The sequence below is a fragment of the Stenella coeruleoalba genome, assembly GCF_951394435.1.
Source record: "Stenella coeruleoalba genome assembly, chromosome: 1".
Lineage (NCBI taxonomy): Eukaryota > Metazoa > Chordata > Mammalia > Artiodactyla > Delphinidae > Stenella > Stenella coeruleoalba.
Genome location: NC_137169.1, coordinates 96,652,948 through 96,667,707, shown reverse-complemented (window position 1 = coordinate 96,667,707; position 14,760 = coordinate 96,652,948). Strand labels below are relative to the sequence as shown.

The 14,760-nt window shown below is 50.6% G+C and overlaps 1 protein-coding gene across 1 annotated transcript; it reads left to right on the top strand.

Moving 5' to 3' along the window:
- Positions 1 to 3,696: 3,696 nt before the first annotated feature.
- On the top strand, positions 3,697 to 5,232 carry KCNA10 (potassium voltage-gated channel subfamily A member 10; the record flags this gene model as incomplete). Its single annotated transcript, XM_079937870.1, has 1 exon — positions 3,697 to 5,232. One exon carries the CDS (start codon positions 3,697 to 3,699, stop codon positions 5,230 to 5,232), a length of 1,536 nt encoding a protein of 511 aa, XP_079793996.1.
- Positions 5,233 to 14,760: the final 9,528 nt, after the last annotated feature.

Sequence of the window (14,760 nt, the reverse complement as noted above, 5' to 3'; positions counted from 1 at the left end):
TTTTTGTTTTTTTTTTTTAACAGCTGTACTGAGATAAAATGATGCATACTACATTTAAAGTGTGCAACTTGACGAGTTTAGACATATGTATACTTCTGTGAAACCATCAAGATAAACATAACCGTCATCCCTAAAAGAGTTCCCTCGGCCCCTTGGTAATCCCTTCTTCTCCCTCCCCACCCCCATCCCCAGGCAACTGCCGAACTGCTTTTTGTCACTCTAGGTTAGTTTGCTGTTTCTAGAATTTTGTATAAATGGAACTACTCTATATGTACCCTTTTTTTATCTGCCTTCTTTGACTCAGTGTATTTTCTTATTACAGATTTTTTAAATGGAGTCTTGATGAGGAAATACAAATTGTCAGGGATCATAAAGCAGGGGAAGTATTGCAATTCCCGGATGCTATCTGCCTCACTTCGTTCATTCCTCCCTCATTCATTCATTCACCAGAGGTTAATTGGGCTCAGCCCTGGGCTAGGTCCTGGAATCATAATGGTGCGCGAAACAGATATGATCCCTGTTCCTGTGAGCATGAACTTCTCTTTTCACTGATGCATTCACCTACTTAACAGGTATTCACTGCGCATCCACAGAAAACCCTGCTTGAACTTGGCACTGCCCACCACCTCCTACACCACCCTGACCGTCATCAGCCACGTTGAGCTGGGCACTGGGCTGACGCAGGTGGGGATCATCAGAGGTGAATCTTGTCCCCCAAGACCGTGCAGGGCAGAAGGAAAAACCATAAGATACTCCTGCACTCTCAAAGCTCACAAGAGAGCAGAAGCGCTGAGGCTGACCCTGTGGACGCGGGGGCTCCAAACTGAGTGCAAACGTGAGCGATCTGGGCAGGGAGGCGGGGACTCAGGGCAGGCAGAGGACTCTCCAAACGGGACTGGCCAGGCCAGGCTCGTCAGACAAGCAGGACCCGAACAGTCCCCAGATGGGCAGGGAGGAAGAGGAGAGACAGAGGAAGGGAACATGGATGCCAGGCAGAAGCAAAACAGGCACAAAGTCAAGGAGGCAGGATAGGGAGAGCGGATCAGAGGACAGTGAGCTGAGAATTCCTCCTGGGGCCATTTGAGGCCACATAGAATGTGTTTTCTGCCCACAAATATGTTGTGTTGCTTTTATGTATGGAACAGAGGGGAGGGGACTAGGCAGGGTAATTCCTTTCATTTTTGCAATAACTTACTAAGTGTTCTCACTGTCATTACCTCATTTAGTCCTCAGTATGATCTTTGAGATGGGAATTATCATTATTTTCCCCATTTTACAGATCAGAAAACTGAGGCTTATAAAAATCCAGTGATTTGCTCAAACATATACAACTCCTAAGTGCTGGGGCAGAGCCTCAAGCCGGGTCTCTTGTTCCCAAGACCAGTTCTCTCTTCCCTCTGTCTATAATGACCAACATTTGCTAATCTAAATGTAACATGTGGAGCAACTGTACAGCACACCTCTGTAGACCGCAGAATATGCTGTTTGAACTTGGCACTGTTCCACCCCCTCCTACACCACCTGACCATCTTCAGCCACCCCCGTATCTGTCACTTTGAGCTGGGGGTGGAAACAGCAAAGAGGAGAGGGGGAGTGGGGAAGAGAAGTGGCCTGGCTCCCAGGAGAGGAAGTTACTTTGGCCAAAGGAGCTCTCCCTCATCCCCACATGCCTTCTACCCCCTGATAAAAAGGAGAAGGCTCCTGATACGGGCCCACTCTAGCCACTTGGAAGTGGTTCCCAGTCCCTGCCCCAGAGCCCCCAGATGTACCTCTTCCACTCAGTCTAGATACAATGGGGTGGGATTCACCCCAAGAAGGAAGTACCCCAAAGCTTCACTCAGGGCCAGAATTCCAAAGAAGAATGTGCAGCTCTGAAGTCACAAGGTGGACACAGAGCTGGAGTCCTGGTCCCACCTCTGCCCGGCAGCCAAGTGGCCCAGGATGGGACCCTCTAAATTATCACATGGATCACTGTGAAGGAATAGCAAATATTTCTCCAGGGCTTACTGTGTGCAGAGCCAGGATTCCAGCTCACAGTAACTGGCTCGGGTCTCAGCTCCATCCTGCCTTCCAACCCCACTATTCCTCACATGATACCTGACATGCTCAGCAGTGGGCACATCCTCCCTATTCCACAGCCCAGGAAGCTGCAGCTCAGTGAAATTAGGCAGCTTGCAAAGGCTGCACACTCCCAAGAGGTAGGGCAGGCCACCCTAACCTGAGCTCTTCACCCCACACATTGCCCTGAACTGAGAAAGGAGGGTGTGGGACCGAAAGAGCTCTGAACTCCCACACTTCTGAGGCCCTGGCCTGCATCTCCCCACGAGGCCTCAGCTTCCACGCAGGGCACCCATGGTCTAGTGGGTCTCCCAGGCCGGGAGGCAGGTTCATGTCGGGTCTCTGTGCCACTAGTTGTGTGACCTTGGGAAGGTCACTTGGCTCCTGTGACTCAGTTTCCCCATCTGTAAAATGGAAATAACATTTTCCAACCTCACATGATTATTGTCATTTAAGTGAATGTGGAATCACTTTGAAAAGACTACAACACTGAACCCTACAGGATACCCTTGTCATCTGTAAATGAAACTACTTCAAGGCTATGACCACTATAGATTTTACCTTTCCCACCCTGACCCCCAGTGTGCCTGGTTTCAGGGTTCTTATGTTGAAATCAAAGGTTGAATGGACCTAAGGAAGGACTTTTAGTCTAGGTTTGTGGATATCCAAGCTCACTGGGCATGCTCTCCTTAACCCCACCCCCAACACACACACACACACACACACACACACACACACACACACACACACACACAATTACTTACTTCCCACTGCCTGAATGATTTTTAATGAAACCATTCCCCATAAACACCTTGGACTTAGGCCATAAAAATACCAGTGGCTATTGTCTTCGAAAGTCCCTGTTACGTGGGGAAGTTCACAAAAACAATGGCTATAAATTTAATGATCTTTCCACCAGGCATTTTACATATGCTATCTCAGTTAATGTACCCTCAGAACAACCCTAGGAGTTACCTACAGAGGAAGGGTTAAGGCACAGACGGCTTATTGCTGGGGAGGAGAGTGGTTGCCCACCTCGCCTCCATTGTCTTGTTCTCCCTACCCCACAGAATCCCAGCTGGCTCCCAGAGGTAGTGGTGGAGGTGTTAAGAAATGGTTGAACTCTAGATATATTTTGAAGATATAATGCCCAACAGAATATGTGAGGGACTGGCCGTTAAGTGTGAGAAAAAGAAAAAAGTTAAGGTTGAGATTGGGCATGAAAAGTGTTGGGTAAACTGGAGGACTTCATACAAGTACAAAATTATACATTTTATTAAGAAACGTGAACTTCTCCATTATGGCCTCTCTCCGCCATGGTGTACAGAGACCCTTTTTGGCTGGAGGAAGTTTTCCCCTCTCAGCCAGGCTCCATCATTGCAATTTCTTCTAATTATTAGTGTGCGCAGACTCAGAGGGAGCAAATGGATTTCAAGAAGAATGTTGCCAAAATAGGCAGAAGGTTCCATCCCAAGTTAAAAATAAACCATTTTTTAATCCGTTGGAAAACTTACCTCAATAGTTCAGAGCCAGCTGTACCCTGTCCTAGCTCCTCCATGATGCCCTTCTTCCTCTCCACAGCTCACAGCAGGCAGGGAAGACGGAGGGTCTTCAGGCTGCTTCCCTGACTCCCCTAGGATGGATGCGTGTGGCTGGAAAGAAATGGAGGTTGCCCTGGTCAATTTTGATAACTCAGATGAAATCCAGGAAGAGCCAGGCTATGCCACAGACTTTGACCTAACCACCCCGAAAGGCCAGACTGGGAGCAGCTCCTTCTCCAACTGGAATATCTTCAACAACGACAGCACCAACCATGAGACGGCCTTCTCCAAGCTCCCAGGAGACTACATCGATCCCCCAGGGCCTGAGGCAGCGGTCTTGAATGAAGGAAACCAGCGGGTGATCATCAACATTGCTGGGCTAAGGTTCGAGACCCAGCTCAGAACACTCAATCAGTTCCCAGAGACCCTCCTGGGAGACTGGGAGAAAAGGATGCAGTTCTTTGACTCCATGAGAAATGAATATTTCTTTGACAGGAACCGGCCCAGTTTTGATGGAATCCTATATTATTACCAGTCAGGTGGGAAAATCCGGCGCCCGGCCAGTGTCCCTATCGACGTCTTTGCTGATGAGATCTCCTTCTATGAACTGGGCAGTGAGGCCATGGACCAGTTCCGAGAGGATGAAGGCTTCATCAAAGATCCTGAAACATTGCTCCCCACCAACGATATCCACCGGCAGTTCTGGCTCCTCTTCGAGTACCCTGAGAGCTCCAGCGCCGCCCGTGGTGTGGCCATGGTCTCTGTCTTGGTCGTGGTCATCTCCATCACCGTCTTCTGCCTCGAGACACTTCCCGAGTTCCAAGAAGACAGGGAACTGAAGGTGGTGAGAGACTCCAGCCTCAACATGAGCAAGACCGTCCTCTCCCACACCATGTTCACCGACCCTTTCTTCGTGGTGGAGTCCACCTGCATCATGTGGTTCACCTTCGAGCTGGTGCTCCGCTTTGTGGTCTGCCCCAGCAAGACCGACTTCTTCAGGAACATCATAAACATCATCGATATCATCTCCATCATCCCCTACTTTGCAACCCTCATCACGGAGCTGGTCCAGGAGACAGAGCCGAGCACCCAGCAGAACATGTCCCTGGCCATCCTGAGGGTCATCCGCCTGGTGAGGGTCTTCCGCATCTTCAAGCTCTCCCGCCACTCCAAGGGGCTGCAGATCCTGGGGCAGACGCTGAAGGCTTCCATGCGGGAGCTGGGGCTGCTCATTTTTTTCCTTTTTATTGGGGTCATCCTTTTCTCCAGTGCAGTCTACTTTGCTGAGGTGGACGAGCCAGAGTCCCATTTCTCTAGCATTCCTGATGGCTTCTGGTGGGCGGTGGTCACCATGACAACTGTGGGCTATGGGGACATGTGCCCAACCACCCCAGGAGGGAAAATTGTGGGTACTCTGTGTGCCATTGCAGGGGTCCTCACCGTTGCCCTCCCTGTGCCTGTCATTGTCTCCAACTTTAACTACTTTTACCACCGGGAGACTGAGAATGAGGAGAAGCAGAACATCCCAGGAAAAATTGACAAACTCCTCAACAGTGTGGGCTCAAGAATGGGCAGCACAGACTCTCTTAGTAAGACCAACAATGGCTGCTCCTCAGAGAAGTCTAGGAAGTGATGTGTCCAGGGCTTCTTGGCCCCCTGAAGAAGTCTCCCGGGTCTCTCTGTGTCTCTCTCCCCCACCCACCTCTTGCTCTCTGTCTTTTCAGAAACCAAAATGTATCATTTGTGACCAACAGGCCATCTTTGATTGGAAGTTATTTTAATAAACTGATACTTCTGCTCTATTTTCTGAGCTGTGTCTTTTCAATCGACTGTAGAAAGGTCCTTTCCTATGAGGGGGTAGTTCAGGTCCTTGCTACTCACCTGTGGTCCCCAAGACCATCATCTGGAAGCAAGGAAATACAGAATCAAAGGCCACCTCAGACCTGCTGAATCAGAACCTGCATTTTTACAAAATCCCAGGTGATTCATTGTCACATTAAAGAGGAAGAAGCCCTGGCTCTGGTGTCCCTAAGAGGAAGCACATTAAACGGCCAGGGATGGCTATGAGCAATGAGTAAGTGCTCAGAGTTGTTTGATAATAATACCATACAGTTGTGTAGCATTGCATACATTTTCCAAAGCTCTTTCACCTACATCATCTCACTGCATCTAAAAATAACCAGTAGAACAGATTTGATGATTATTTCCCCTTTGCAGATAAACAAACCAGGAGACAGCAACTTACCTAAGATCACCCGGAAACAGTGACACAGTCAGCGCTGGAGCCTGAGTCTCCTACCTACTGGTCTGGTGCTCTTTCTACTAATGAAGAGAATGTGATAGAATTGGGTGCAGGAGGAGAGGAACTTGAGGGGTCGGTCTTTCAGAGGATCCAGGAGGCAAACTTCTGGGCAAGCATACTTTTCCCGCGGGGTCCCCCTTCTCCATGCAGCCTGGGAGGCAATGCCGGCCTGGTCCCCTTGCTCCTCAGTCCCTCCCTTGGACAGTGAACAAGTAGAAACGTTCCCAGATGTTTTTCTCTTGGCCCATCTCCATGAATTTGTGCAAAGACTGGGATCCTGAGTTTGGGAAGTATATATACCAGGGCCTCGGAGAGCTGCTCCAGGAAAGTCCACCTGCCTTGGGGTTCAGCTCCCACTGAGTCATCAGGAATTGACCAGTAGCCTGTGGGGCAGCTGGGGCAGGAACAGCAGGACCCTAAGACATGTGTGCAGAGGCCAGGCACACACACACACACACACACCCGCCCCAAGGAGGGCTATTGTCACAGGAACTGCCCTCTTGGGAGAGGATCTTCCTCAGTCCATCAAGCTCCCAGGATTGGGGAATGGAGTTGGGATTCCCCAAAAGGCAGGAAAGGAAGTCTCCCCTCTGTCCCTCCCTCCTCACCCCTCAAGTAAGGAGGCCTGTGCCTTCCTCCGACCCAATACTCAATGTCTGGCCACGCCTCAAAGGCGAGTCAACACCAGAATAATGCCCCTGGGCTGCAGGCCAATGCACAGCTCCACTGCACACCCACAGCACACAGCCCTGGAACACGCCCAGATCCACACAACTGCAGCCCCAGGTACCATCACACAGCTTCCACTTCAGCACAGTCGAACAGATGAACTGGAGTGGGAGGAAGCTGCTTCTTTCCTTTCCTATGTCCTTAGTCTGGGCCCTAGGAAGCTGGACTTAGCCATTTTAAGTCCCCCTCCTGCTCTGAAAGTCTCAATCTCCTTCTTGCATTTTAAATCCAAGATGTAATTTAGCACTGAGTCATGAAAAGATCTAGCCTTGGCTAGATCTTGCCCTTGGACCTGGGCAAGCTGGACTCCTGTCCCAGGCCTGAGCCTCAGAGTTCTGGGCTTTGGAATGTCTTCCTCACAATTTTCTAAGGTCCCTTTCAATTCTTCCTCTTCAGGTCATTCTCCAATTCTTTACCCACACTTCACTTCCAAGCATGTGGGGTTGACCAGATGTCTTGGGCTTCCACCTGTGGGATTGCCCTGAACCCTTGTGCCAGCCTCCAGTGCCAAGATGGTGGTCTAGTGAACAGATTGCTCCCACTGTCTTTTGTGGCATTTCTTTTACAGGATCACACAAGCTCAGATGCCAGGATGGTGATTGCACTCTGATTTGGGACGATGTAAATTTTTATATACACCAGGCCCTTACAAAAACCATTTGCCCAGAATCCAGAGCGTATTTGACAAAAGAGCCCACGTGCCCACATTCTGCCTTCTGGGAGCCACATCATCATGATCTTTTACACCAAAACTTCTCCCCACAGAGAAACCCTTTGCCCTCTCACGTCAGCTCTCCAATTTTGCAACGTGAGGAAACTGGTTCAGAGAGGTTCAAGGACACATGGCCAGGAAGCAGTACAGAGGGATGTGAATTTAGGTCTCTTTGATGCCAAAGTGTATCCCACCAGGCTGCCTGCCCAGAGCACCCTAACCCGGAGAACGGCTTCTGCTGGGGCAAGGAAGTGGAGCTGCGTCACGCAGACAGGCTTGGTGCATTCCTGGGAGCAGGGAGGCTCTTCTCCTAAGGCCCCTGCTTTCTTATTCTCTCCGATTCCATGTTCAGTGGCTGAGCCACAGGCTGGCCTTACACCGTCACATACTGCAAACAGGGTAAGATAATGAGACCCCAGAGCAGACTGGACCAGTGCCCCCAGAGGCCAAGATAGAGCCCTGGAGCCTGCAGCCCCAGCCGTTTTCTTCCTGGGATCCTGCAGGCAGAGTCCAGTCTAGCAGGACAAAAGGAGCCACTCTTTTTCTCCAGCTAATCCAGTTACCCCACAAGGTTAGGAGGTCTGATCAGAGGCTTCTGAGGCCCAGAAAGCAGGTCCAGGCCTTCAGGCTTGAGTCAGGGAGCAGGGCTGCAGAAGCAAGCCCTCCACTCCCCATGCCGCTGCAGCCAGTAGGGCTGGTGTCACAGTCCTGTGGGCCAGCGCTGAGTCATTTATTTCTTCCCCAGCAACCCAGGGAGATGGGCTATGGGAGTCCCTTTCACCATCCATCTGTCCAGCCTCCTGTTTGCAATGAGATATGTGGTCCACAGTGGAGCACCCAAGGTGACTCACTGACAGAGGGAAAGGAGAGAGGCAGGGCAGACATTACAGGGCTGCCGAGGGGGTCAAGTGCGAAACACAGAAGGAAGGATATTCCCACTCTCGTCAAGGAGGGAAGGACTGGTCAGCAGCTGGGCTCAGAGAAGCCTGTCTTAAGGAGGCAGAGCAAGGCCTGAGGCTTCAGTCAGCCACTTAATATTTATTCCTACTGTGTGGCAGACAATTTATAGCCACTGAATAAGGACACAGAAAGAACGAAAGTGTCCCCTTAAATTTCCACAGTAAAAATATGCAAATAATGTAAGAGAAACAACAGAAACATTTTCAGAGAGTGCTACAATTTGCAGAAGGCTTCCAAATCTTGTGTTTTCTCTTCTACCATATCATGCCAGCTATCTTTGGGAAGAACTGTGCAAGTCAGGACTAACAGTTGTGTCTATTCATCATTCTCTTTGAAAAGTGCTTTATAAACCACAAAGAGTTTCCAAAATTTAAGGATTTTTTGAGTAGAAAGCTCCCTAGACTTGGAATCGAAGGACCTGGCTGAATTTTTAACAATTGTATGACTTTGGCCTCAATGAGCCTCAGTTTCCTTACATGGAAAATGGAGACGAATAAAAGGCCAACCTCACAGCAAACGGGGCAGTTTCCCCCCTCCCTCCACAGCAGGGAGTAGTCTCAGGGTCCTCCCAGCATCCCTCTCCCACCCAAACTGGCCAACCAGGCTCCTCAGGACGTCTGCAGGTGGCCAAAATGGCTGCTTAGGACCTGCCCTCTGTTTGAGACATGTCCTTTTGTGACTTCTTACTTCTCTCATTCTTATACTTGTACTCAACCTCTTTGAACTGACTTCCAAATCTAAAAAAAAAAGACAGCGTTACACCTGCCTCACCAGGCTGCTGGGAAGAACTTCCCCGCGACTTGCTCAGCACTCCCTGACGGGACACAAGCTGCTGCAGGAATGCGATGGGCAGGATGCTTCCGGTTGCAGGTGGCAGAAACCCAATCAAATGGAACCAAAAGAGAGGGCTTTATTGGCTCACGTGACTGAGAAATGCAGGAGAGCTGATGGTAGGCCCACTGGGCCTGGAGACTCACACGCCACCTTCGGAGCTCTCGTCACTTCTGTCCATCGCCCTTGTCTGCTGGTCTCTGTTGGACAAGCAAGCATTCTCCATGGGGAGGGAGCATGGCAGTCCCCAGGCCCCAGCCTTATCACCATCTAACCAAAAATACATAAATACGTATAATCATCTTTGTATCTAATTACTATCTTTAAGTCCTCACATGTTAGATCAAAAAGATAGGCATTTGTGGGCTTCCCTGGTGGCGCAGTGGTTGAGAGTCCGCCTGCAGATGCAGGGGACACGGGTTCATGCCCCGGTCCGGGAAGATCCCACATGCCGCGGAGCGGCTGGGCCCGTGAGCCTTGGCCGCTGAGCCTGCGCGTCCGGAGCCTGTGCTCCGCAATGGGAGAGGCCACAACAGTGAGAGGCCCGCATACCGCAAAAAAAAAAAAAAAAATGATAGGCATTTTTGTCTGTCTGGTCCACCGCTATAGTCCCAGGGCCTATCTCAGCACAGAGCATGTGTTCAATAAGTGCTTTTCTGAATTAATGAATTGTCCCTTTAAGCTCTCCCTCCCAATTACCCTAAAGATACCAAACCAAGCCACTCTGGGCCTGTTAAGATTTTGTTCTACTCCCACTCTCCCCCAAATCCCAGACCTTCAGGCTGAAGCCAGAGATTCTATAATGTAGAGTATGATGGGCAGGTGCCCCTTGGAGGCATTATGGGGGTGGGCTCTGGGGCCTGGGTGTACCCAGGGAGGGGCCCAGGGGAGGCCTGGCCTAGAGCATGCTCCAGCCATCTTTAGGGAAATCTTCCTGTCCCCTCCCTCTGGTGCTGCTCGGCCTGGTGGACAGGAGAGAGGAGGGCAAAAAGCCTCACTCTGCAGGTCTCCCTGTCTCGGATCCCTTCACAAGATTCCCAGTGGAACAGCTGAGCCTTCAGAAGTTTGCTTGGCTCAAGCATCCCGGATGTCCAGCCTCCCCAGTCAGTTTGAACTGCTCGCCAACACGCCCTGGCTGCCCAGCCCTCGCCCACCTCAGCAGGCCCTCCTCCCACGGAGTCCTCCAGACCCACCTCCACAGCAGCTTCTGGGGAAGGAGCGCACTCCCCACTGGTGCCAAGGCACCCAACAGCCCTCTCGCCAGCCCCACCCTTCAGGTCCTGGGATGGAAAGGAAAGAGACACCCAAAGTGTTCCTGCCCAGAAGCTGATTCCAGCCCCCTAAAAAATAAAATGCATTCACCCCGCGGAGTGCAGCGCTCCGAAGTCCCTTTGAAGTGAGAGGAAGGAAGCCACCCAGTCTCCCCAGAGACCACTGAGTCTGCCCGGCCGGCACAACCTAGAGACAGGAGAACGTTTGCCCTCAGACGCAGGGATGAAAAGGAACTGGAGGTGCAGGGAGCCAGGGAGATGGAGGAAAGGAAGATCAGACGAATCTTTGTTATTGCATCTCAGGGGAAGCAGAGGTGAGAAGCTGCTTGAGAAATGTCACCGGATAATGAATGCTATTTCACTCGAGCGCTGAGGTGTCAGTCAGATGCACGCAGAGGGATAACAGCCATCCTCCTTAGGGACTCTGGGTGGATCTTCTGCTCTTCCGCGCCCCCTCCTTCCCACCTGACCCTATTGTTCTATTGTCAACAGGAAGAATAAATACAACAGGAAAAGATAAATATAGCAGAAAGATAAGTAATACAAAACTCCCAAGGCTATTGTGAGAATTAAATAAGATAATATATGAAATTCCTTACCAAAAGGTAAAACACGCTACAAAGTAGGAGGAGATGGCTGAAGCCTAAGATGAAAACTCCCCCGCAGGTGGTAAACCCTTCAAGGGCCTGTGCCTTTTTAAGGTTAACATCCCAACACAGTGCCTGGTGCATAATAGATGCTCAACAAATCAAGGGAGGAAAGGAAGAAGAGAAAGGGACATCCAAGGCAGAACTGAGGCCACAGGAGGGCGGACTGAGAGGCCCCTGATTCCCCCAAATGATAATCATCATGACCCATTTACCTGGAGAGTTTGGGCTGAAGTAATTTCTTGACACAGAATCTTCTGTTCAAGCCCTGAATTCTCTGTTTTCTGAGATTCCAAGCAGGAGAAGAAAATGAACACCCACCATGTGCCCGGTTCACTTTCTTAGGCATGTAGACAGCATGCTCTCTCTCTCCTCCAACATTCACCCCATCCCTGCTATGAACCAGACACCAAAAAAGGCTCTGGGGTTACAGAGACTGAGAGGGGTCTCTGCCCTCAGGGGGTGGAAACAGCCTTCTCAGAAGAGCCAGAAATCCACACCCTCCCTGAGGATGGGTCTGAGGCCTGTGCCTCCTGATAAAACATCATCTTTCTGAGCTCTCCCTGTGAGTGAAAAGCCAGCCACCCCTCTCAGTCCCTGGCCCCTTCAGACTCAAGGGGCACCAAGCCCGCATGAGCCCACCCCCTAACCAGTCCTGGGATGGAGCCTACAAAGGAGAGCCTAAAACCATAGCTCAGTCTCCCCCAAGGCGTTCCACTCCATTAGAAGTGTCAGCACATTCAAGTGGGAAAGAATCTGAAGCCCAGGAGGGCAGTCCTGCCAGCCCTGACACAAATTCTAGTCCTGGAGAATTCTCTTGCCAGAGAGAGCAAAAGGAGAGTGATGTTCCCTTCCAGTTCTGAAGGATCGAGTACCAAGATGCTTCCCTTTGAGTGGAGAAAGGGGAAAACAGGGTTTTGCGTTTTCCAAAAGAGGCTCATCTGGCCTTATCTTAGAGAGAGTGAGGACCTCACTGCAGGAGGTGGAGAGAGAGGCCAGGCGTGTGTCTCTCTTTCTCTTCTTTGGGGTGACAGAGAGGCACTGAGGGGAAGGGAAGGTTTTTGGCCGGGGCCGGAAGTCTAGCATGTTGGTAATGGAAGAGGCATTTTTTAAAAAGCTTAAATAAGTGAGTAGAAAGAACAAAGAGCTGCAACTCTTTGAAACTGGATAAAGGGGCAAAAAAAGAGGGGAAAAGCTAAGACTAAAAATAGTTCCTTGTAAAGGAAAAAGGTGTTCAGATATCTTGAGGTTTGTTATAATTTTCTCAAAAACATCATCTGTAAATGAAATGCTCAAGTGTGTAATGACAGATGGGTGCTTTTTTTAAGTTAAGTAGTCTTGGAGCACTTTACTTGCTGGGGAACCACAAGCAGAAATGGCCGTGTTGCATCTGGAAAGTCAGGATGTGTAAGGAGCCCAGGCTTGACAGTCCTTACATTACAAGTCCAGGTTGCTCAAACTCCCTGAGACTCAATCCTTTCAACTATAAGTTGGGGTTATTAGGGGCAATTCTTCAAGAGAATTAAGTGAGATGTCGACTACAAAGCCCCCTTCATAGAACTGGCACTAAATAATTAGTAGATTTCTGCCCCACACCCCTCCCCTCCATGAGATCTCAAAAAATGTTTCAAAACATAGGCAGGATTCCTGTTGCCACTTGGTGACAGCATACCTGAGCTCAAGGTGGCACAGCACTCGGAACACTCCTGAGCAAGCCTCTGGCTTCTGCCTCTGTGGGATCCTTGGACAGTATCGCATTTTCCCACAAAGCAGGGATGCCTCCTTCCATGCTCCCCTATGACACCTTGCTGTGTCTTCAGAATTCCTCCTTATGCCAGGAATAACCACACTAGTAATTAATGCTGAGGGGGGTTATAAAATGATTCCATACACGTGATTATCTCACTTGAGCCTCACAATAACCCTTCAAAGTAGTCGAGGAGGTTTGGGTATTTGCCTCACTTTAGAGTTGATGAAACTGAGATTCCGAAAAGTTCAATGACTTGTCCCAGGTGTCACCGTCTACTCTTTGGTGGGCGGGGACCTGAGCCTGTGGCCTCCCCCTGACACCTGACACCACAGCTGCCTCCCCCAGCAGGGTCTCACAGAGCACGGCTTGTCAGACAAGGAACGTTTGCTCTGGAAGAAAATGGGGGCAGGAAAGGAGAAGGAGCCCCTTCCTTCTACCCCGTGGGGATTAGTCTTTCCTGTAGGCCAGATGTTTGTTCTGTGTCTTCTGGTGAGTATGACTGTATCAGTTTACCAGGGCTGCCATAACAAAGTACCTCAAACTGGGTGGCTTACACATCAGAAACTTATGGTCTCACAGTTCTGGAGGCTAGATTAGGGCCCACCTAATGACTTGTTTTAACTTGATGACCTCTGTAAAGAGCTATCTCCAAATAAGGTCACATTCTGAGATCCTGGGGGTTAGGACTCCAACATATCCTTTGGGGGGGGCACAATACCCCATAATAATTTTGATCTCCCCTCCCACTTTCCTCTACAAATGAGGAAACTGGTTCAGAGAGGTTAAGTCACATGCCCAAAGTCACACAGCGAGGAAAAGCAGCAGCCACTAGCCCTGATACCAGAGTCTGTGTGGGCCCTACAACACCATGCGCCCTCCCTCCATGGAGCCCACTACCTGCCATGGGAACAGAGGCCACCCCACTGCAGAGTTGCCCCTCACACTGTGTCAGGGATTAAAGTGAAGAGTAGGAGAAACGTTCCCAGCCAGCAACCTTGACTTTCCCCTCCGTCCCTGCCGCTGCCTCCTCAGTGCAGTGGGGGTCAGGAGCAGTGAAGGTGCGACAGGTGAGGAGTGGATGGGAAGGAGAGCGGTGGAAGGCAGTCAGGCGAGGGGTGCTGGGAGCGCTTGGCGAGTCCCCTGAGGGTGAGCGCCTACCCCATCCCCAGTTCCTCAAGCCAGTAGATTTGCAATCAGCAGAGTGCCTGGGTAGGTTCTGGAAACAGCTCCCACTAGTGACTTGTAAAATGAAGCTTTTTCCTAAACTACTTGAGTCATGTTTTGGAGTTTCTCAATGGCTTGGTTCCTGCCTCGCAGGATCCCTGAGATCAAGAATTACTTCCACACACGCACACTCACACACACACACACGCACACGCACACGCACACACGCACACACCCTGCAGGCCTGACTCTGCCTCCGACACAATATCCCTGAGCCCTTTTCCAGGGAATGAGAAGCATCCTGGGCTGGGGGGAGGGAAGGAGGAGGGAGGCAGGAACACCCCGGGGGCCCTGGAAAGGGCACAGGACAGAGACGAAGGCAACGCGGGGCAGCCTGACATAAAAGACGTTTCTGGCGGGAAGACTTACACACCCTTGCTCTGCCTCTGTTGTCGCACCTGGAGCGGGGGACCCAAGCTCTGTCAACGTCCCATTCTTCCCACAGCCATACCCTGTAATTCTGCCCCACTCCCCCAGGAAACAAAACTCTGCAAGAGCAGTTATTTTTTTCTTCAGCAGCACCTTATTCCTTTGTCTGGGTTGTGTTCCATTTGCCCAGAAAATGTGGGGAGACCCATGCTCTGTGCTGCCCGTGCAGCCCAGCGGATCTGTGTGGATTAGCTGTGCGACTTGGGGCCACTCACCCTCTCTGGGTCTAGCTTTACCTTCTATCATTTCAGGCCACTCCAAACACCCTTCCCTCCAGGCAGCTTGTTCTGATGTCTCCTCTGCCTC